The sequence below is a fragment of the Mastigoproctus giganteus genome, chromosome 6 (genome assembly GCF_048544385.1).
Source record: "Mastigoproctus giganteus isolate SK-2022 chromosome 6, ASM4854438v1, whole genome shotgun sequence".
In the NCBI taxonomy this organism is placed as follows: domain Eukaryota; kingdom Metazoa; phylum Arthropoda; class Arachnida; order Uropygi; family Thelyphonidae; genus Mastigoproctus; species Mastigoproctus giganteus.
The window spans coordinates 7,622,125-7,645,986 of record NC_143580.1 but is presented as its reverse complement, the minus strand read 5'-3'; the positions used below and the strand labels follow the sequence as shown (position 1 = coordinate 7,645,986).

The 23,862-nt window shown below is 37.8% G+C and overlaps 1 protein-coding gene across 1 annotated transcript in view; it reads left to right on the top strand.

Annotated features, from left to right (window-relative positions):
- The first annotated feature begins 7,353 nt into the window (after positions 1-7,353).
- Positions 7,354-23,862, top strand: part of LOC150083873 (uncharacterized) — a 54,119-nt gene continuing 37,610 nt past the window's right edge. The window contains exons 1-3 of the mRNA XM_090375492.1: positions 7,354-7,470; positions 10,946-11,124; positions 20,924-21,053. Coding sequence (XP_090231618.1) covers positions 7,354-7,470; positions 10,946-11,124; positions 20,924-21,053 — 426 coding nt within the window. The remainder of the gene's footprint in view (positions 7,471-10,945; positions 11,125-20,923; positions 21,054-23,862) is intronic.

The window sequence follows — 23,862 nt, the reverse complement described above, 5'->3', positions numbered from 1 at the left end:
GGGAAATGAAGGGATCCTCTTACCAAGCGAGGCTTAAATTCTGCAAATTGCAGTGGCTGGAGAGTAGGCACCTGCGCGTTGATCTGATTGAGGTGTATAAGGCCTTGAATGGGTTGAGCACTCTGAATTCTCATGGGATCCTTCCGCTTGTTCAGATTACGAGCCTAAGGGGGCATAAATTCAAATTAAGAAAATACAGATTAGAAGAGACGTGCGGAAATTTGCCTTTAGCCAGCGGGTGGTTAATTGCTGGAACAAACTTCCATCTGTCGTTGTGGAAGTTGATAGGTTAAATGAATTTAAGGAAGAACTGGAAAGGAATTTGGGGTGAATGGTGTGATTTTTTTTTGGCTGATGCTGCATAAGCTCATACACTTGCTTTCTTGCATCTCATGCTACCACCACTACTACAATACCCTTCACGGCTACAAGCCAGGGGTTTAGATTGAGTAAACCGAATTCCGATGTTATCCTTACTCTTTCTCAGTCGAAACGCATATGGGGATGTGAATTTAAATCGATCATAAATAAATTGCTTATCTGACCACCATCTTAGTTTATGGTTGTAAGATATAAGAAAATTCACTTTCAAGAAGGGCGTGATTGATTGGAACAAACTCCCATCTGGTGTTGCGGAAGTGGGTATTAAAATTATTATTTTAGGGTTGCCTGTAATTAAATACCTTAACTCGTATTTTTGTCTGTAAATTGCGTATGTTCTATAGTCGATTTGCCTGTTTTGCTGGACGAAAAACCCGAGTTACTGGGGAGAAAAACCTTGATATCTACGCCTGAGACCGACTATCTCAGCCACGGAGTGAAAAAAGCCCATTAAAGTTCCTCGCGTCTTCGACGGGATTCGAACCCAGGCCTTTGACAATCCAGGTATCGTCAAAGGCCTAGCACAGTGGTATCGTCACCCAGGACGGTGACGATACCACTGTGCTACCCTCGCAGACTGTGGAAGTGGGTAGTCCGAATAAAGTTAAGGAATAAGAGGCACATTGTAAGTGAAGATGGACTGAAGTGGTGAATAGCTTTTAGAGTCGAGCTCCCCACGCTCGCCGCGTGGGGAGCTCATTGTGCCCGTGTTACAGAGAATAATCAACAACAGTCCTCCCTAATGGGGAAGGGTTGCCTATTCGAGGAATTTATGTGTGAGCAATAATTGCCCGTTTCCTCTTTCGACGTCTTTTCTTCTTCTTGCTCTCCTACTACTCAATTCAAATTGAGGAAGGACGGATGTAGGATAGATGTGCGGAAATTTGCCTTTGGCCAGCGGGTGGTTGGTTGGTGGAACCGACTTCCATCACTTGTCGTTGAAGTTGATGGCCTAAACAAATTTAAAGCTCAACTGGACAGGTATTTCGAACGAACGGAGGGGTGAAATGGGAGTGGTTTTTTTTTTTTTTTTTTTTTGGCTGATGCTGAATAAGCTTGCTTTCTTGCATCATATGCCTCTGCTAATGCTAAATGCTAATGCTAATGCTAATGCTAATCACTTTTTTTCCCCCACCTTTTTGCTTTTCTAAGTTTAACTGGGAAGATATGTGGATAACACTGTTTTTTATCCCATTCCATTTTACAAACGGTGCTGTCTGGTTGGTGGTATCCACCTAGAATAAGCAACAATAGTCTTCTCCATTGGTCAAGCGTTACTTATTCGAGGTAATGCAATAACATGGCAGCTCGTTGTGAAGGTATGAGATATAATTAAAATGATGCCAATTCATCTACATGGGTAGATGAACATTTTATACCTACAAGTATAAAAATGATGCAAATTGCACTAACCCATATATCAATAAATATGTAAACCATCATCGAAAATATGCAATTTATGTAAGGCGTATTCTAATTATCTTTTATATACTTTAGAGGGCGCTCTATCCCAATGAATCGCACGTTGTCGTGACATTTGTTGTGTGTATAGTTTATTAAGTCTGATGCAAGTCTTTAATTTGTCATTTGAAATGAAATGTTGGACGATATCTTGGATGTAAAATTACACGAGTCTGGCATTTTTCTCAGATTTTGAATATACATTTCTTCAGTGACGAAATTTAAGCCTTGGAAACGTAAGTTTCCTACAATTTTAAATTCATATATAGCTCTATGCAGTACATATAATACATTGTATTGCAAACATATAATACATTGTATAACACAAATTTTAAATACATATAGTAAATCGGAAATACATAGAACGAGTATAGAGAAGGACAACGAGATTTGTGAGGGGGAACAAAGGATTGCTGTTAGCAAGAAAGGCTCAAGTCCTGCAAGTTGCAGTGTCTGGAGACTGTCTCAAGTCCTTTTGCGGATTTATTGGATGATTGTTTTCTACATCAGCATGTTCGGGAGGCAACTAGAGGGAGTAATACTCTTGATTTGATTATCAGCAGTGATTCTTCATGCATTAAGAATCTGCAGATAAATGAACCACTAGGTGGCAGTGATCACAGTGTGCTGTGATCACTGCCACCTAGTGGTTCATTTATCTGCAGTGGATTTACTCAAAGAGGTAACTACCATTAGGGGTAAAGGGAAGGGTTATTGCTTCCGTAAAGGCGACTACGATGGACTGAGACAGTATTTAAATTCTATACAGTGGGACCAACTGATGATGTTACCAACAGCAAATTCAAAATGGGAAGCATTCAAAGAACTTATCTTGGAAGCTACTAGGCTTTACATACCAACTAAGAAATATTGTTCAAGGTTTAGGCCAAAATGGATGTCAGATGAACTAATGAGGCATATGGCAGAGAAGAAAAATGCATGGGATACATACAAATTAACACATGACACAGAAGCCTATGATAGATACAAGTTGATATGCAACCAAGTTACAAAGGAGGTTAGGCAGGCGAAGGCAGATTACGAGAAATCCTTGGCAAGGGATGCAAAGAAAAACAGCAAAGAGTTCTTTACTTATGTAAACTCTAGAAGGAAGGGGATGAATCAGATTGGTCCACTTGATATTGATGGGTCAAGTGTTGATGATCCTGCTCAGGTAGCTAACAAACTAAATGAATATTTTGCATCGACATTCACACATGAGGAGGTATTCAGCGAGGGGAATGCCAGAGGTGTATTCAACTCTAGCAGTAAGCTACAGAATCTTGAAATAACTGGGAGTAAAGTGGAGGAGAAACTGTTGAAGATAAACACAAGAAAGGCACCCGGGGTGGATGGGATCTATCCAGTTATATTAAAGGAGGCAGCAAAGGAAGTAAGCAAACCCTTAGCCATAATTATGAGAGCTTTCTTGGACTCAGGGGAGGTACCCATAGACTGGAAATGTGCAAATGTGACCCCAATTCACAAAGGAGGATCAAAGGCTGACACAAGTAATTATAGACCTGTGAGCTTAACTTCTGTTCCAGGAAAATTAATGGAGGCACTGGTTAAAGAAGCGCTGCAGGATCATTTAGACAAGACTTCAGTTATAGCTCAGACACAGCATGGTTTTGTTAAGGGGAAGTCTTGCCTGACCAACTTGATTGGATACTATGATGCAGTCACAAAAGAACTGGATGCAGGGAATAACTTTGATATTATATACTTGGATCTTAGAAAGGCTTTTGATACTGTTGCACATGGAAGACTGCTACACAAATTGGAGCAGTGTGACATTGGAGGCAAATTGCTGCTATGGATAAAGGGGTGGTTGAGGGGGAGAAGACAGAGAGTGGTAATCAATGGACACTGCTCATCGTGGACTGATGTTATTAGTGGAGTCCCTCAGGGCTCAGTGTTGGGTCCATTATTGTTTTCTGTATTTATAAATGATATTGATGATGGTATATCGGGCTTAATGTCCAAGTTTGCAGACGATACAAAGGTTGGCAGGGTTGTCAAGGACACTACTGACACTATGCTGCTGCAACAGGATCTGGAAAGGTTGAGCAAATGGGCTGAGAGGTGGCAAATGAAGTTTAACATTGACAAATGTAAAGTATTACACATGGGAAACAGCAACCCCAGAGCAACGTATCAACTCTGTGGTACAACACTGACAGTGGTAGAGAATGAAAGGGACTTGGGGGTGGTTGTGCAGGCAGATATGAAGTTCTCTGAGCAGTGCAGATGGGCTGCAAGAGTAGCTCATGGAGTATTGTCAATGATATACAGGAATTTTTCCAGCAGGGATAAGGAGATGATTATTCCATTGTATAAGGCAATGGTCAGGCCACACTTAAGAGTACTGTATACAGGTCTGGAGGCCTCATTTCAAGAAGGATGTAGAGCTGCTGGAACGAGTACAGAGAAGGGCAACAAGATTAGTGAATGGAACAAAGGGGTGCTCTTACGAAGAAAGGCTTAAGTTTTGCAAATTACAGTGTCTGGAGACTAGGCATCAGCGAGGTGATCTGATAGAGGTGTATAAAGCCTTGAATGGTTTAAGCATGCTCAATGCTGATGGGATTCTTCCTCTAGCTCAGAAAAATCACCTGAGAGGGCATAAATTCAAATTGAGGAAAGACAGATGTAGGATAGACGTGCGGAAATTTGCCTTTAGCCAGCGGGTGGTTGGTTGGTTTATCAGACTTCCATCCCTTGTGGTGGAGGTTGATAGCCTAAATAAGTTTAAGGCTCAGCTGGACAGGTATTTTGAACGAACAGGGGGGTGAAGTGGTTTTTTTTTTTTTTTTTTTTTGGCTGATGCTACATAAGCTTGCTTTCTTGCATCAAATGCCTCTACTAATGCTAATGCTAATGCTAATTTGTGAGGGGGAACAAAGGATTGCTGTTAGCAAGAAAGGCTCAAGTCCTGCAAGTTGCAGTGTCTGGATACGGCACCTGCTAGGTGATCTGAATGAGGTGTATAAGGCCTTGAATGGTTTGAGCAAGCTCAACGCTGATGGGATTCTTCCTCTTGCCCAGATTATGCACCTGAGGGTGCATAAACTCAAATTCAGGAAAGGCAGTTGTTGAATAGTTGTGCGGAAGTTTGGCTTTAGCCAGCAGGTGGTTGATTGCTGGAATAAACTTCCTTCTGTCGTTGTGGAAGTTGATAGCTTAAATAAATTCAAGGAAGAATTGGACAAACTTTTATCCAATTAAGGTTGGGGAAGTGTTTTTTTTTGGCCGAAGCCGTATAAGCTTGATTTTTTGCAACATATGCCTCTGCTAATGCCAATAGTAAATCACAAATTTCACAGGGTGTTCAAAATACCATGGTGCTGTAACTGAATTGCGTTGAAATGAATTGTTATTATTATTGTTATTAGCCATATGGTGCAAGGAAGCCTGAGGCTTATGCTGCACCGGCCCAAAAAAAAAAAAAAAAAAAAAAATTCCCTATTACCCTGAGAGAGAGAGAGAGAGAGAGAGAGAGAGAGAAGTAGAAAGGAATCACCAAGAAAGAGAAGAATGATGATATCCAGCTCAGGACTCATGCGTTGAAATAAGTACAGAGCCACAGAAGATATTTATGATGGTGTATTTATTTAAAAATGTAGATACTTATGCCCCAAATTTAATAATTGTACAACTGCATATTGCTTGTAGTTATTTTTTCTTCATTTTTTTATAGTGATAAACTCAAAAGCGATAAACTCCCTCCTCGATTAATCCTGATGCCAGTGTGTGCACTCAGAAATTATTTGGAGGGTGGGGGTTTGTACTTTTCACATTGATAACTTTTACAAGTGTGAACAAAGGACAGTGTATTTATATAATATAAAACAATTGTTCTTGGATAACAGCTTTAGCACCCCTAATGGTGTGCCAGTTAGTGTTGCCACCTCTAAGGATGTATGTTACTTAGGAAACTACTTGTACCACGGTATTTTAAATGCTGGCATTGATAAGGTCCTAAACGAGAAGTTGTAAATATATCCAAATAACAATTATCCGAGAAGAAACTTATGTATTAATTTTTTCCTGATAAAGAACATTTAACTAAATAATTTTATGGATACAAAATAATACAGGAAATGTGTGTTTTACATGTGATAATACCATGGAGGATTTCTTTCCTCCCTCTTCAACTAGTGAGCAGTGATAGCCAAATCTGGTCATGCATTTATAAATTTCCGAGTTACCCTGAGAGAGAGAGAGAGAGAGAGAGAGAGAGAGAGAGAGAGATTGACAGAAGTAGAAAGGAATCACCAAGAAAGAAGAATGATGATATCCAGCTTAGGACCCTAGGTGTGCCAAGTCCATACTCACCAGATGTGAGCCCCTGGGGCTGTGATCAGTGAGTGAGGAATTTAACTGAATCACTGATTTTAGTTATTGCATATGCAAGAAATTCAGTACCCAAAATTCCTGAGGGAAATCATAACTTACTTTATCATTTCTCTCATGTACTGTGTGCATGCCTAGGTGATGCCAGCATTTCAGGCTCAAAATTTGAAATACACATACAAATGCACAAAATTTTGTAGGAGTAAGGATCTCCAAATCCTGCTGCTACTTGTCAACCTGCTATATTTTCGTGATCATCTGCACCTCTTTTGACAAATTTTCTCACTTAAAGCTGAAGTTGCAGTTACTATGCAAAATCTGTTTGTACCAATATGAAAAGCTTCAGATAAGTGATTTTGTTTTCTTTCCAATTTAGTAATTTTCCTGCCTTGACAAAAGGGCAGTATTTAAATACAGTTTCTTCAACAATTTTTTTTTTTTTTTTTTTTGGTAGTTGTTGGCGCATCGGCTTCTGTGGCCACATTGCACCTCCCAAGGTTTTTGCAGTACTTTGATCCAAGCCCGAGGCGGGAATCGAACCCGCGACCTTTGGGTTGCCGTGCAGGTACTTTACCCACTCGGCTAGCCCGGTCGGCTTCTTCAACAATACTAGATGCTCTATAGTTTTCTATTTGAACAATATTTAAGTTGAGTTGGATTTGCTCTTAGATGGTCATTTTATGTAATTGAAGCACTGGTGTATTAGCTATCAATATCGGAACAAGGACAGGTGGCTATGACTCTGCCCAATGACTCGAGTTATTCGATTATTGTTGTTGACTTGAGGTCAGTCATTCAGCTAGATGACTTGAATCACCGAATTGAGTTGCTGATTCACTGATTGGCAATCACTATTGTGTAATTGGATAGTTTGAATAAATTTAAAGAAGGATTACAGAAATTATTACAAGGGATGGGCAAATGAAATGGAAAAATTTTATTTATTTTTTTTCGACTGTGAAGAAGTGTGTTAATACAGATTACTGATATTAATACTAAATCCCTAGTATTTCGTCTTAATATATTTTGAGATTACACAAACAAATAATTAGATGTTTCACGTTGCAAATTAGTTCTAATTTTTTTTTACATTGTCCACAGTATTACTGATTTTTTTTTCCCTTTTTAGTGTAATTATTGAAGATTGTAGTAATAATGATATTGAAGATTACCACAAAGGATTTATTTGAATATGGCACTGATATTGCCCTTCTTCATGGATCATTACTATCTGCTGATCAACAGATATTACTTTCAAGTGAAAAAGAACAGGTAGGGTGATTAAGACTTAATTTTTTTATACAGTCGATTCCGGTTATTTCTGACACATCGGAACTAGTGCATTTTGGCCCGATTAAGCGGCTGCCCCAATTATCCAAAGTTTCATGTAAAAAAAAGTTAAAAATACAATGGACTCCCATTTTACAATTGGTTCACTGTACAATCAAATCACGTTATGATGGAGTCACCATAGTAAAGTACCGTTCAGTATACAATGTGTAGTAAGTGCCGGTTATTGTGATCACGTTTGTGAATTGAATTTTAATTCTATTAAACAGCTATTCTAAGCTGTTTAATGGAATTAAAATTCAGATATATTATAAAGATATATTAAGCACAAATTTACCCTTTATTACCTTACCAATTAAAAAATTAAATGATATGTGATAATCGGAAGAATATACGTGATAATCGGTATAATTAATACGCATTAATAATATGTACATACTAATTGGTTGACATTTCTGTTCACTGACATTTGTGGATGGGGGTTAAAATTTGAAACAGTAAAAAGATAAGCAATCAATAACAAAAAACACAGTACACACAAATTGCAAGTAACACAATACATGCAACTGAGAATGGAGTAACAAGTTATGAAGCTTTAAAAATAGGAATGAAGAGAAGATTCTGAAAATTAATTTTTTTTATATAATTGAAGATTCCATGGAAGTGTAAACACATTTCACCATAATAACCAACAGAATTCCAGCTGTTGGTATTATTGCAAATTCAATAAGATCAAGTTTACTATCCGTTTATGATAGATTGCACTAACAGAAAAGCCCAATAAACAGGTGACTGCTAATTGTTTTTATTGTTTTGTGGTTGTGACCTCCAGAAATCCGACTGAATCACGTGGTACAGTCGGTCAGAGACAGCTGTAGGGTAATCTCCAGTGCTGCAGTCTCATGCCCCGATTAAACGGCATGTTGTCCCAATTAAGCGAAGTAAACCCTGGCTATTTTCTCAATTGGGTTCTGTTTTTTAAGATTTGCCCCAAATAAATGGCTGCCCCGATTAACTGGTGGCCCAAATAACTGGAATCCACTGTATTTGTTATATTTAATATAAATATATATATATTTATAGTAAAATTATAGATGCCAATTTAAAACTAAAAGCTATCTGTGTAAACGGACAACTGAGGAATACTTTTGGGAGGATTTTAGAAAGTGATTTCACATGCATGCTTATAAAAAAATAATAAATTTTCTCTTTATACTCTGGAACTGCCCCATCAGGTCAGAGCAGTTTATAAAAGTAAAGAGAAAAATAATACCACATTTCAGCTGTGTTGATGCCCTATATTTGTGTTATATATAATTCTTAATTTTGAAAACGAAATGCACAAGGCATAATCCTTATGGGTTTTGGTAATTAACTATATAATATTGGTGTAGATACACCATAGTTAACCCACAAATTTGAACTACAGTGTAAAAGACATCATTTTAATAGTATCTCATATTGTGGGTGCCTTCATGAGATAGCTGGTATTGCACTACTTCAAATAAATAATGCTTCTCTAGTAGAGAAGACTACTGTTATTTATTTTCAGAGGATACCACCACCCAGGCGATCGTTTCGAAGCTAGTGGGCTTCATCATCAGTGGGCGGGCAGGTACCCTGGTATTATATAGTTAATATTATATTATATAGTTGATATTATATAGTTAATTACCAAAACCCCATAAGGATTATGCCTTGTGCATTTCGTTTTCAAAATACATTATTACCAACACCCTTTGGCATCTCTCATATTATGAATATAACATTGCAACTGTGATGGCATGTTGCACTACCAGGGTACCTACCTGCCTACTGATGATGAAGCCCACTAGCTTCGAAACACGTTTGGGTGGTGGTATCCTCTGAAAATAAATAACAGACTACCGGGGTACCTGCCTGCCTGCCCACTGATGATGAAGCCCACTAGCTTCGAAACGATTGTCTGGGTGGTGGTATCCTCTGAAAATAAATAACAGTAGTCTTCTCTACTAGAGAAGTGTTATTTATTTGAAGTAGTGCAATACCAGCTATCTCGTTGTGAAGGCACCCACAGTAGGAGATACTATTAAAACGATGCCTTTTACACTACATATGTAGTTCAAATTTATGGGTTAACTATGGTGTATCTACACCGATATTATATAGATAATTCTTAATATAATAACATATACTAATATAGGGTTGTGGGGGTTGTATTTCAGTACAACCCCCACAACCCTATATAACATATACTAATTTAGCTATAATAACATATAATAATATAGGGTTGTGGCGTCTCAGTAGCCAGGTGGGAAGAAGAAGCAGCAGCAGCAGTGCGTAGCACACGCTTCTTGATTAGACCGGGGTTCGAGCCCATCACCACCAAATACGGAGGATGCGGAAAGGTCAGGGAATGACCACCGCATATTCCGGAGCAATCTGGCCTTAGTTACTAATGCTCCTATAAACCAAATAACAAACAAACAATATAGGGTTGTGGGCGGTTGTATTTCAGTACAATAGTTTAAATCAGTAGTAGTTGAGATAGAATGCAGTAATAGCATACAATTTTTATTTGATAATTCACATGTCATTTTTTTATTGAAGTAAATTTTATAATAAATTTTTCTAGAGATGTTGAGAATCAGCACAAATTCCAGATCAAATTGCCCATCTTCCCCCCCCCCCCCAGATCTGCCTCCCATATGATATCTCAGAACTGCTGGCCCACCCCTTCCTCTGATTGTTTACTGCATTATTCTATGTATAGCTATATTAAATGTAATTCTTATACATCTGTATAAGAACTACTGCGTTTATTTAAGAATTTTTACATGAAGGTTTGATGTTAGCATGGTTCTCATATAGTCAAATTGTATTTAGTTTCATCGCCAGGTTGAAAGCTGTTTTAGTCTGGAACTGTCTGATATTATCTCACTGTTTGCTTATGACTATACAATCTTCTCTAGAGACAGGATTTTTTTTATCCAGATTTAATGCATTCAGTATCTTTTAAATCTTCATCTGTACCCACTAAGGCATATTTTAACTGACAAGCCATTAAATGTTTTATTTATTTTTGAATTTGATCAATTTCTATTATTTATATTTGAAATATAAGCATTGTTTATTATTTTTTATAGTCGTGATTATTAGAATTGCTACAACAGTTGTGAACTTGGCACGTTATGGTCTTAGATGTTGGTGTGCTAGAAGAAACAATCAACAACTGTGGCCAATCCCTATGCATGTACATACTCATAGAGCAGTTTCCCATAGCCTTCTCAGTATTTTTAGCTATTTTTAGTTTTGTATACTCATAATTTTGTACATTTATAAAGTACTGAAGGGAATAGATAGCATTAAAAAATGAAAATTTTATTTACTTCTGTAAATTGTATCACAGTGTATTGCATCACTGTGTTCATGTTGTTAGTGATTTTTTGTCTGATCTTAATTCTTTTTCTCTTTATAGGTTGGAGATGGTAGTGAAGTCTTATTTTCAAGTAAAGAAGAATGTTTTCCAGTTGTAAATACCATAACTGAAACAATAAAAAATATTAGTACAGGATTAGGATTTTCAGTCTGGACATGCAAAGACCCTGAACGTGTAAACAGAAGAATGCATGCAGCACTGCTTTGCTCTCTAATGAAGTAAGAACTGGTTTTCAGTGTAACAAATTTTTCATTTTCTTCCCCCCCCCCTTGATTTACCTAATTTTAACTTGTTTTTCCATTTCTCAGGGATTACAAAAGATATCTTATAGGATAATAGAAATGTAGAAACTGAATTATTTGGACATTTTCAGATTGCTTTTCTTTTGTTGATATACACTTTATTGTAGTGGTATATTGTGCTTAATAGGATATTATTTATTTATAATTTTATTATTGTCATGTGTTGTTGGGGATGATTAATAATTGCTCATTGCATATGGCATACCTTGTTTTCTGATTCTGGGTAGTCAGCTTGCATAACTCACATAAAGAAATAAATTTTCTGTTTATATTCCAGGACAACCACATAAGGTCACAGGAATTCACAAGAAAGAAAGAATACAAGAACATCATCATGTTTAGTAGTCATGTTTTTTTTTTTTGTTTTTTTTTTATGAAAACCCCAAACACGATTTGAGGTTTATTCACAGTCTCTCAAGCACATATACTTCTGTACCCTTCGCTTAACTACTCAGCTACAACTATTAACACATGCATGTTGCCAGAGCAAAAGTAGATGATGTTGTAGAGCAGATATCATCTTTTAAGGGCACAAAAGGTGATATTGTTGTAACCTTTGGCACTAATGATATTAAGTAGGAGATTTGAAGACTTACTTAACAAGTAACGACATTCATTACTTAACAAGTATATGATGAGAGCCTTGTCGATCAATTCGGCCCTGGAAAGATTGTGCAAGGCTCAAGGGGTAGAATTTTTTTCAGCCTGGACTGTACTTGTTAACAGGAGAGATTGCTTCTACAGGGATGGGATACACTTAAATAGAAAGGGTGCAAGAATATTTGCTGATGCTATCGAGGCAGTGTTAGGTGGGTCGGAAAACTGCTAGCTTGGGGGGAGACAAAGACCAATAGATTGACAGTAGCCACTGGCAGAGGTGAAAGAGATTCTTGCACTGCTTCTATTAGAATGAGCAGAAGCCTGAAAAACAAGATGCATGGTATTTCAGAGACTGCTGGGAGCCATTGCGGTACAAGTAAACACATGGGTTGTGTTAGGGTAGCTAAGAATAGAAACAGGTGCAGGTATACTTGCGTGTACACCAATGCTAGGAGTTTAGTAAATAAATTTGATGAATTTGAGGTATTGCTCAAAACATCGAAGGCAGATATTGTTGGGATATCAGAGACGTGGTGTCACACAGATATAAGGGATGCAGAACTGCAATTTGGGGAGTACAACGTCTACAGAAAGGATAGACAGGATAGGAAGGGGGGAGGGGTTATGCTATTAGTTAAGAAACACATAAAAACCAAGGAAGTGAAGCCAGTCGACATCGCTGGACAGTGCAGTGTGGAGTCAGTTTGGTGTGACATAAACATTGGGAGATCAAAATTGAGAGTAGGAGTGTGCTATAGGCCTAATGACTCTGATGAGTATAATAAGGAACTGTACAGGGAAATAGAGTGGGCCAGTAAATCAGAGTGTCTTATAATGGGAGATTTTAATTTCCCAGATATTGACTGGAATTTGGGGGCTGGTTACTCACACACTAGCAGGGCTTTTGTGGATTTATTGGATGATTGTTTTCTACATCAGCATGTTCAGGAGGCAACTAGAGGGAGTAATACTCTTGATTTGATTATCAGCAGTGATTCTTCATGCATTAAGAATCTGCAGATAAATGAACCACTAGGTGGCAGTGATCACAGTGTGCTGAAGTGGGATTTACTCAAAGAGGTAACTACCATTAGGGGTAAAGGGAAGGGTTATTGCTTCCGTAAAGGCGACTACGATGGACTGAGACAGTATTTAAATTCTATACAGTGGGACCAACTGATGATGTTACCAACAGCAAATTCAAAATGGGAAGCATTCAAAGAACTTATCTTGGAAGCTACTAGGCTTTACATACCAACTAAGAAATATTGTTCAAGGTTTAGGCCAAAATGGATGTCAGATGAACTAATGAGGCATATGGCAGAGAAGAAAAATGCATGGGATACATACAAATTAACACATGACACAGAAGCCTATGATAGATACAAGTTGATATGCAACCAAGTTACAAAGGAGGTTAGGCAGGCGAAGGCAGATTACGAGAAATCCTTCGCAAGGGATGCAAAGAAAAACAGCAAAGAGTTCTTTACTTACGTAAACTCTAGAAGGAAGGGGATGAATCAGATTGGTCCACTTGATATTGATGGGTCAAGTGTTGATGATCCTGCTCAGGTAGCTAACAAACTAAATGAATATTTTGCATCGACATTCACACATGAGGAGTTATTCAGCGAGGGGAATGCCAGAGGTGTATTCAACTCTAGCAGTAAGCTACAGAATCTTGAAATAACTGGGAGTAAAGTGGAGGAGAAACTGTTGAAGATAAACACAAGAAAGGCACCCGGGGTGGATGGGATCTATCCACTTATATTAAAGGAGGCAGCAAAGGAAGTAAGCAAACCCTTAGCCATAATTATGAGAGCTTCCTTGGACTCAGGGGAGGTACCCATAGACTGGAAATGTGCAAATGTGACCCCAATTCACAAAGGAGGATCAAAGGCTGACACAAGTAATTATAGACCTGTGAGCTTAACTTCTGTTCCAGGAAAATTAATGGAGGCACTGGTTAAAGAAGCACTGCAGGATCATTTAGACAAAACTTCAGTTATAGCTCAGACACAGCATGGTTTTGTTAAGGGGAAGTCTTGCCTGACCAACTTGATTGGATACTATGATGCAGTCACAAAAGAACTGGATGCAGGGAATAACTTTGATATTATATACTTGGATCTTAGAAAGGCTTTTGATACTGTTGCACATGGAAGACTGCTACACAAATTGGAGCAGTGTGACATTGGAGGCAAATTGCTGCTATGGATAAAGGGGTGGTTGAGGGGGAGAAGACAGAGAGTGGTAATCAATGGACACTGCTCATCGTGGACTGATGTTATTAGTGGAGTCCCTCAGGGCTCAGTGTTGGGTCCATTATTGTTTTCTGTATTTATAAATGATATTGATGATGGTATATCGGGCTTAATGTCCAAGTTTGCAGACGATACAAATGTTGGCAGGGTTGTCAAGGACACTACTGACACTATGCTGCTGCAACAGGATCTGGAAAGGTTGAGCAGATGGGCTGAGAGGTGGCAAATGAAGTTTAACATTGACAAATGTAAAGTACTACACATGGGAAACAGCAACCCCAGAGCAACGTATCAACTCTGTGGTACTACACTGACAGTGGTAGAGAATGAAAGGGACTTGGGGGTGGTTGTGCAGGCAGATATGAAGTTCTCTGAGCAGTGCAGATGGGCTGCAAGAGTAGCTCATGGAGTATTGTCAATGATATACAGGAATTTTTCCAGCAGGGATAAGGAGGTGATTATTCCATTGTATAAGGCGATGGTCAGGCCACACCTAGAGTACTGTATACAGGTCTGGAGGCCTCATTTCAAGAAGGATGTAGAGCTGCTGGAACGAGTACAGAGAAGGGCAACAAGATTAGTGAATGGAACAAAGGGGTGCTCTTACGAAGAAAGGCTTAAGTTTTGCAAATTACAGTGTCTGGAGACTAGGCACCAGCGAGGTGATCTGATAGAGGTGTATAAAGCCTTGAATGGTTTAAGCATGCTCAATGCTGATGGGATTCTTCCTCTAGCTCAGAAAAATCACCTGAGAGGGCATAAATTCAAATTGAGGAAAGACAGATGTAGGATAAACGTGCGGAAATTTGCTTTTAGCCAGCGGGTGGTTGGTTAGTGGAACAACTTCCATCCCTTGTGGTGGAGGTTGATAGCCTAAATAAGTTTAAGGCTTAGCTGGACAGGTATTTTGAACGAACAGAGGGGTGAAGTGGAAGTGGGTTTTTTTTTTTTTTTTTTTTTGGCTGATGCTGCATAAGCTTGCTTTCTTGCATCAAATGCCTCTACTAATGCTAATGCTAATGCTAAAAAGTATAGGGCAATGTTGGGAAAAAGTTGCGAGTTAGGATTGCATTTGAAAGTGTTTGCAATTCTGCCCAGACATGATAGGAGGGATTATATGTTGGGAGCTTTGTCAATCAATTTGGCTCTGGAGAGGGTGTGCAAAGCTCATGGGGTAGAATTTTTCTCAGCCTGGTTTGTGCTTGTTAACAGGAGAGACTGCTTCTACAGGGATGGGATACACTTAAATAGAAAGGGTACAAGAATATTTGCAGATACTATTGAGGCAGTGATAGGTGAGTCGGAAAACTGCAAGTTTAGGGGGATACACAGACCAATAGTTTAACTAGAGCCACAGACAGAGGTGAAAGTGATTCTTGCATTGCTACTGTGCATACAGCAGCCTGGACAGCAAGGTGTCTAGGATTTTAGGTCATGTTGTGGGTCATCATGGAACAAATGAATACATGGGTTGTGTTAGGGTAACTAAGATTAAGAAAACATGCATCTACACTAATGCTAGGAGCATTGTTAATAAATTTGATGGATTTGAAATACTGATTAAGTCGTTGAATGCAGACATTGTATGAATATTGGAGACGTGGTGTCACTCAAACATAAGTGATGCTGAATTTGAATATGGGGATTACAATGTATACAGGAAGGACAGACAGGAGAGGTGGAGAGGTTCTGCTCTTATTAAGAAGAATATTAAATATAAGGCAGTGCATTCAGTTGTCATGGGTGATGAGTGCAGTGTTGAGTCAGTTTGGTGTGATGTAAACACCGGGAATACAAAATTGAGAGGAGGAGTGTGTTATACGCCTAATGACTGTGATGAATATATCAAACAGCTATACAGAGAAATAGAGTGGACCAGAAAATCAGAATGTCTCATAATGGGAGATTTTAACTTTACAGACGTTGACTGGAATTTGTAGGTCAGTCACTCACACACTGGCAAGACTTTTGTGGATTTCTTGGATGACTGTTTTTTACAGCAGCATATTGCAGAGGCAACAAGAGGAAGCAATACTCTTGCAGGTAAAAGACCAACTGGGTGGCAGTGATCACAGTGTGCTAATGTGGAATTTAATTAAAGACATAACTACTGTCGAGGGAAAAGGGAAAGGTTTTTGCTTTCGTAAGAGTGGTTACAGAGGTCTCACACAGTTTTTAAATGGTATGCAGTGGGATGAATTGATGATGTTTCCAACAGCAAATTCTAATTGGGAAATATTCAGGGAAGTAATCAAAGAAGCTACTAGACTTTTCATATCAATGAAGAAATACTGTTCAAGGATTAGACGTAAATGGATCTCAGATTAACTATTGAGACACATGGCAGAGAAGAAAAGTGCATGGTGCACATATAAATTATCAGGTGATACAGAAGACTGTAGTAGATATAAATTAGTCTGTAATCAAGTCACCAAGGAGGTTAGGCAAGCTAAGGCAGGCAAGCTAATTAGCATTAGCAGAGCATACGATGCAAGAAAGCAAGCTTAGGCAGAATCAGCCAAAAAAAAAAAAAAACCCTCCCATTTCACCCCCTCCATTTGTTCCAAATAACTGTCCAGCTCAGCCTTAAATTTATTTAGGCTATCAACTTCCACAACAAAAGATGGAAGTCTGTTCCACCAATCAACTACCCGCTGGCTAAAGGCATATTTCCACACATCTGTTCTACAAGTGTCTTTCCTCAATTGAATCTGAGCAAGAGGAAGAATCTCATCAGCATTCAGCATTCAGCTTGCTAAAGCAATTCAAGGCCTTATACACCTCAATCATATCACCTCGCAGGTGCCTACTCTCCAGGCACTACAATTTACGGAACTTAAGCCTTTCTTGGTAAGAGCACCCCTTTGTTCCCCTCACCAATTTTGTTACCTCTCTTTGTACTCATTCTAGCAACTCTACATCCTTCTTAAAATGAGGCCTCCAGACCTGTACACAGTACTCTAGGTGTGGCTTGACCATTGCCTTCTATAACAGAATAATCACCTACCTGTCCCTGCTAGCAAAATTCCCATACATCATTGACAAGCCTCCATGACCTGTCCTGGCAGCCCATCATCTGCACTGCTCAGCGAACTTCACCTTCGATTGCACAATTACTCCCAGTTCTTCTTCACTTTCCACTTCCCTGAGTGTAGTACCACACAGTTGGTATCTTTCTCTTCTGTTATTGCTACCCATATGCAGTACTTTTCATTTGTCAATGTTAAACTTCAGTTGCCACTTCTCAGCCCATTTGCCAAACTTATCTAGATCCAGTTGGAGTAGCATACTGTCTTTACTATCGTTAACAACCCTGCCAACCTTTGTATCATCTGCAAACTTGGACATTAAACCTGATATACCTTCATCAATATCATTGATAAATATACAAAACAACAATGGGTCCAACCCCATACCCTGGGGAACACCACTAATAACATTTATCCACGAAGAGCAGTGTCCATTGATTACCACTCTCTGTCATCTCCCACTCAACCATTCCTTTATCCATTGTAGCAACTTTCCCTTAATGCCATATCTCTCCAATCTGTACAGCAGTTTTCCACATGCAACAGTATCAAAAGCTTTCCTGAAATCCAAGTATATGATATCAAAATTATTTTTGGCATTCGTTCCTTTGTGACCACATCATAGTATCCAATAAAATTAGTCAGAGAAGACCTCCCTTTAACAAACCCATGCTGTGTCTTAACTATTGTTGCAGTCTTGTCTAGATGATCCTGCAATGCTTCTTTAACCAGTGATTCCATTATTTTCCCTGGAACACAAGTTAAACTAAGGTCTGTAGTTACTTGTGTCACCTTTTGAACCCAAATTAATGAAATGTATCACTAATTCACCATTTGTGAATTATTGATACATTTGCACTCCTCCAATCCATGGGGATCTCCCCAAGGATTTCTCATTTTGCTTACTTCCTTTGCTGCCTCCTTTAATATAACTGGATAGATCCCATCCATCCCAGGTGCCTTATTTTATGTTTAACTTCAACAATTTCTCCTCAACTTTGCTCTCAGTTATTACAAAATCATCTAGCTCACTGCCAGAGTTAACTTCACCTCTGGCATTCCCCTTCCTGAATAACTCCTCGAGTGTGAATGTAGATGCAAAATACTCGTTTAGTTTGTTAGCCACCTGAGCAGGATCATCAACAGCAGGATCATCAACCATCAATATCCAGTGTACCAATCTGATTCATCCCTTTCCTTCTGGAGTTTACATAGGTAAAGAACTCTTTGCTGTTTTTCTTTGCATCCTTTGCCAAAGATATCTCATAATCTGCGTTTGCCTGTCTAATCTCCTTTGTGACTTGGTTACAGACCAGCTTATATCTATCATAGGCTTCCATGTCACCCATTAATTTATATGTATCCCATGCATTTTTCTTCTCTGCCATATGTCTCATTAGTTCATCTGTCATCCATTTAGGCCTAAACCTTGAACAATATTTCTTAGTTGTTATGTAAAGCCTAGTAGCTTCCAAGATAAGTTCTTTGAATGCTTCCCATTTTGAATTTGCTGTTGGTAACATCATCAGTTGGTCCCACTGTATAGAATTTAAATACTGCCTCAGACCATTGTAGTTGCCTTTATGAAAGCAAAAAACCTTTCCTTTTACCCCTGATGGTAGTTACCCCTTTGAGTAAATACCACTTCAGCACACTGTGATCACTGCAACTTAGTGGTTCATTTATCTGCAGATTCTTAATGTATGAAGAATCACTACTGATAATCTGATTATCAGATCAAAAGTAATACTCTTGATCTGATAATCAGATCAAGAGTATTACTCCCTCTAGTTGCCTCCCGAACATGCTGATGTAGAAAACAATCATCCAATAAATCCACAAAAGCCTTGCTAGTGTGTGAGTGACCAACCCACAAATTCCAGTCAATATCTGGGAAATTAAAATCCCCCATTATAAGACCCTCTGATTTACTGGCCCACTCTATTTCTTTGTACAGTTTCTTATTATACTCATCAGAGTAATTAGGCCTATAGCACACTCCTACTCTCAATTTTGATCTCGCAATGCTTATGTCACACCAAACGGACTCGAGACTGCACTGTCCAGCGATGTCGACTGGCTTCACTTGCTTGGATTTTATGTATTTCTTAACTAATAGCATAACCCCTCCTCCCTTCCTATCCTGTCTATCCTTCCTGTGCACATTGTGCACATGATTGTGTACAGGAACTAATAAGATGTGCATTAATAAAATAATATTTATCTATTATGTTATTAATGCACATTATATATATATTATTTATAAAATAATATATATATATGAAAGATATATAGGAATTTAGCTAGCAGGGAGAAGGAGGTGATTGTCCCTCTGTATAAGGCAATGGTCAGGCCATGCCTTGAGTACTGCGTACAGGTCTGGAAGCCTCATTTTAGGAAGCATGTAGATTTACTTGAGCATGTACAGAGAAGGGCAACAAGATTCGTGAGGGGAATGAAGGGATCCTCTTACCAAGAGAGGCTTAAGTTCTGCAAATTGCAGTGGCTGGAGACTAGGCACCTGCGCGGTGATCTGATTGAGGTGTATAAGGCCTTGAATGGGTTGAGCACGCTGAATTCTGATGGGATCCTTCCACTTGTTCAGATTATGAACCTAAGGGGGCATAAATTCAAATTAAGAAAAGACAGATGTAGAATAGATGTGCGGAAATTTGCCTTTAGCCAGCAGGTGGTTAATTGCTGGAACAAACTTCCATCTGTCGTTGTGGAAGTTGACAGGTTAAATAAATTTAAGGAGGAACTGGACAGGCATTTGGAGGGAATGGTGGGATTTTTTTTTTTTTTTTTGGCTGATGCTGCATAAGCTTATACACTTGCTTTCTTGCATCACATTCCACTACTACTACTACTACTACTACTACTACCTTGTCTAAAGAAGAAGCATAAGAATGAAATAATCCCCTATTCTTCATACATTAAATTTTGATAATAATAACAAAATTTTTGATTACCAGTAAATTGAATTAATTAAAAATGTGAATAAACATATTAAGTTTATCAAATTACATGTGTATTTTATAAATACACATGTAATATGACAACCAGCAGTCTAATTCACAATCTAACAACAAGTTAGTGCTGCCATGGCTTGTTAGATTTTGCTGGGCACATTTTTAAGAAACCTATATAATGAGAAATTTGTTTAAGTTGGTGAGTGTTTTTTAATTATTTGATATTAGTGAGGAGAAGAATTAGTGATAATTTACGGCAGTAAAATAATTAAAATTAGTCTACCACTAGAAATAGGAGAAAAAATAATTCAATGCCTCATGGACTACATTTTCAATTTTCTACTAGACCAGAGTATGATACTGAAGTTCACATGACTGTAGTTTGTTTATTTTTAAAATATCTTATGGGACTCTGATAATTTCCATTACTATAGTATGTCATCATACAATTCTGTTGTCATGCTAGCAAATTTTTTGTGAAAAACATGATTTCAACATTTAGCTATTCATCTTTGCTTAACAAGTTTTGTCCTCCTTTTTCTTATTTTCAAAAATAAAACAATGCATGTTTGAAAATGTTAAGGGTATCCAGACAAAAGTGACAAAAAATAAAAAAAAATTATAATAGATAATAAAAGAAAAAAGTGAAGGAATAAGTGTATTGAAGAAGCTACATATACAAACTGAATGAGTTCAAGTTGACCATTTTTCTTGCTATTTACTTTACAAATTTTATCATCACCACCAATAAAAATATATGACATAATATATAACAACATATGACAATATGTAATAATGATATATAATGGATATAATAAATATAAATTTATTCAATTTTCAATCCCTATAGGTCATCCCAGATTTTAGATGAAGAGATGGAGGTGTATTTTGAATCAGTAGTTAATATATTTCCAAAGATGAGTTGGTCGCTGTATTTTGAACTTGTTAAGTCATGTCAGTGGAGTAATTATTTTATTGAGGTAGGAAAATTCTTTAAAAAAAATAGAATTATGAATTCAGAACATTTTTTGCTATTAAAATTTCACTTGGCCTTGATTTTGCATCCACTGCTTGTTGCTACTTTGAATCATTATATTTATTCACTCAAAATGTACCTGCTATAAGTAAGATAATATAAGAATAGGAGTTAAGTGAGATAAAAGTTAGTAGATTGCTGTTTTTAATTGTTGATTAGCATTTTTATAAAAAATGTTTTAAAATAATATTTTTGGTAAAATGTTTAAAATAGTTTAAAACTCCTTTTAAACTATTAATAAAGTATATTTATTAATGTTGTTATTCCTTGTAGAGAGTATCTCCTAGGTAAAAACCCAGCCTGAACTGGTTAAGTCATGTTATGGTGTCTGCTTAAATGTTATATTTTTTGAAATTGCTATTAAAATTAACTTTGCTAAGGATAAGTGTTGATGTTCATTGACAGCAATTAATATGGAAAATCATTTGGATTTAAGATAATGATAATACAGCACATCCAGTAGAGACAGTAACTAGATTTTTAATGACTAAGTTAAGACTAATTCATAGCTTTATATTTTTTTTATATTTGGATTTGCTGGCATGAAAATTATGATAGATATTTATGAATCAAGTGGATGCTAAGAAATGTAAAGTATTAGTATTAGTAATGGCTGCATGGTGCAAGAAAGCCTATGGCTTATGCTGCACCAGCCAAAAAAAAAAAAAAAATCAAATAAAACAATGATAAAAAAAATAAATAATAATAATTGATAAAAAAAATAATAATAATTAATAAAAGAAAAGGCAATTAAACCTATCATCCAGATGACCTTTGAATTTCCCCAAACTGTCAGCCCCTACCACCCATGTAGGCAACTTATTCCAGTAATTTATAACTCGCTGGCTAAAATAAAACTTCCTGCAGTCCAATCTAAACATTTCCTCCATAACTTGAATTTATGTCCCCTAGTTCTAGCATCATTTATAATCTTGAAAATTTCGTCCTCATTCATTTTACTGATGCCTCTCAGATCCTTAAACACCTCAGTCAAATCTCCTCTAAGGTGTCTAGTTTCCAAACTCTGCAACCCACATATTCCAAGTCTTTCTTCATAAGGACACCCTTTTGCTGATCTCACCAGGCAAGTTACCCATCTTTGCACCCTTTCAAGAAGCTCGATGTCTTTTTTTAGGTGTGGTCTCCACACTTGAACACAGTATTCCAAGTGTGGTCTAACAAAAGCCTTATATAATGGGATTATCACGTCTCTATCTTTACTTGCAAAAGTTCGATAGATCATCGATAGGACACCATGGGTCTTCCTTGCAACCTGTTTACAATGCTCAGAGAATTTCATGTCTGACCGTATCGTAACACCCAAGTCCCTTTCCTCCAGTACTGGGTTTAGTTGAACTCCACCAAGTGAATAAGTTATTTTGGGATTACTGTTTCCCAGGTGTAATACCTTACACTTTGTTGGATTAAAGCATAGCTGCCATTTTTCTGACCATTCCTGAAGTCTATCTAGGTCTCTCTGAAGCTCAGCTTGACAGTGATCATTAACTACTCTACCAATTTTAACATCATCTGCAAATTTAGACATCACGCCCTCTATCCCTTCATCGATGTCATTTATGAAAATTAAAAACAACAGTGGTCCTAATACTGATCCTTGGGAAACCCCACTTCTTACATCAACCCAATCTAAGGAATAGCCATTTATCACAACCCTCTGCCTCCTGCCCTGAAGCCATCCTCCTATCCATCTAAGGATTTTCCCAGTGATTCCAACCTGTTCCAGCTTATAAAGCAACTGCTTATGTGGGACTAGTCAAAAGCTTTGCTGAAATCTAAATAAAGTGTCGAAATTATTCCGTAAATCCAGCTCGTGAGTGACCCTTTCAAAATAGTGAACCAGATTTGTTAAACATGATTTTCCCTTTACAAAACCATGCTGAGTATCCATGAGAATTTCAATTCGATCCAAATGATCCTGAATTCCACCCTTTATCATTGCCTCCATGATTTTCCCTTACCACTGAAGTCAGACTGACAAGTCTATAATTTCCCACTTCACTCTTAGAGCCACCCTTATGTATGGGAGATACATTTGCACTTTTCCAATCCAAGGGAATCTCCCCAGAGCCTAGTGATGCTCACATAATTAGCCTCAGTGGTTCAATGCACTCACTTGTCGCCTCCCTTAAGATTATAGGGTATATTCCATCAACTCCAGGAGCCTTACTGGCCTGAAGGCTCGAAAGTTTTTTCATTAAATAATCTTGCGAAATTTCAATATCATTAATTACATATTTTTCAACTTTGCTCCCACAATTTCCCATTGCCACAAAAGGCTTTTCATTTGTAAATATCGATGCAAAATAACTGTTGAGTTCATCTGCAACGGCAGCTGGTGTATTTATTACTATCCCCTTTCCCTTACGTAAAGGTCCGATTTGGTTTGTCCTGCTCTTCTTGGCATTTATATATGTGAAGAATTCCTTATCCCCCTCTTTGCTCTGTTTGCTAGTGATTTCTCATAAACTGCCTTTGACTGTCTAACCTTTTCTGTGGCTCTATTACAGATCAACTTGTAGCTGTTATAGGCTTCAGTACTTTTTATTGCTCTGTAACCTTTCCATGCTACCTTTTTCTGCTCAAGTAATGTGGCAACTTCACTATTCATCCAACTGGGAACCCTCCTCGTGGAGTATTTTTTTAATGGTAAATACGCATTCAAGGCGTCTGTGATTAATGTTTTAAAAGCATACCACAGTTCAATTGTATTCATTCTCTGTTCGATATCTACC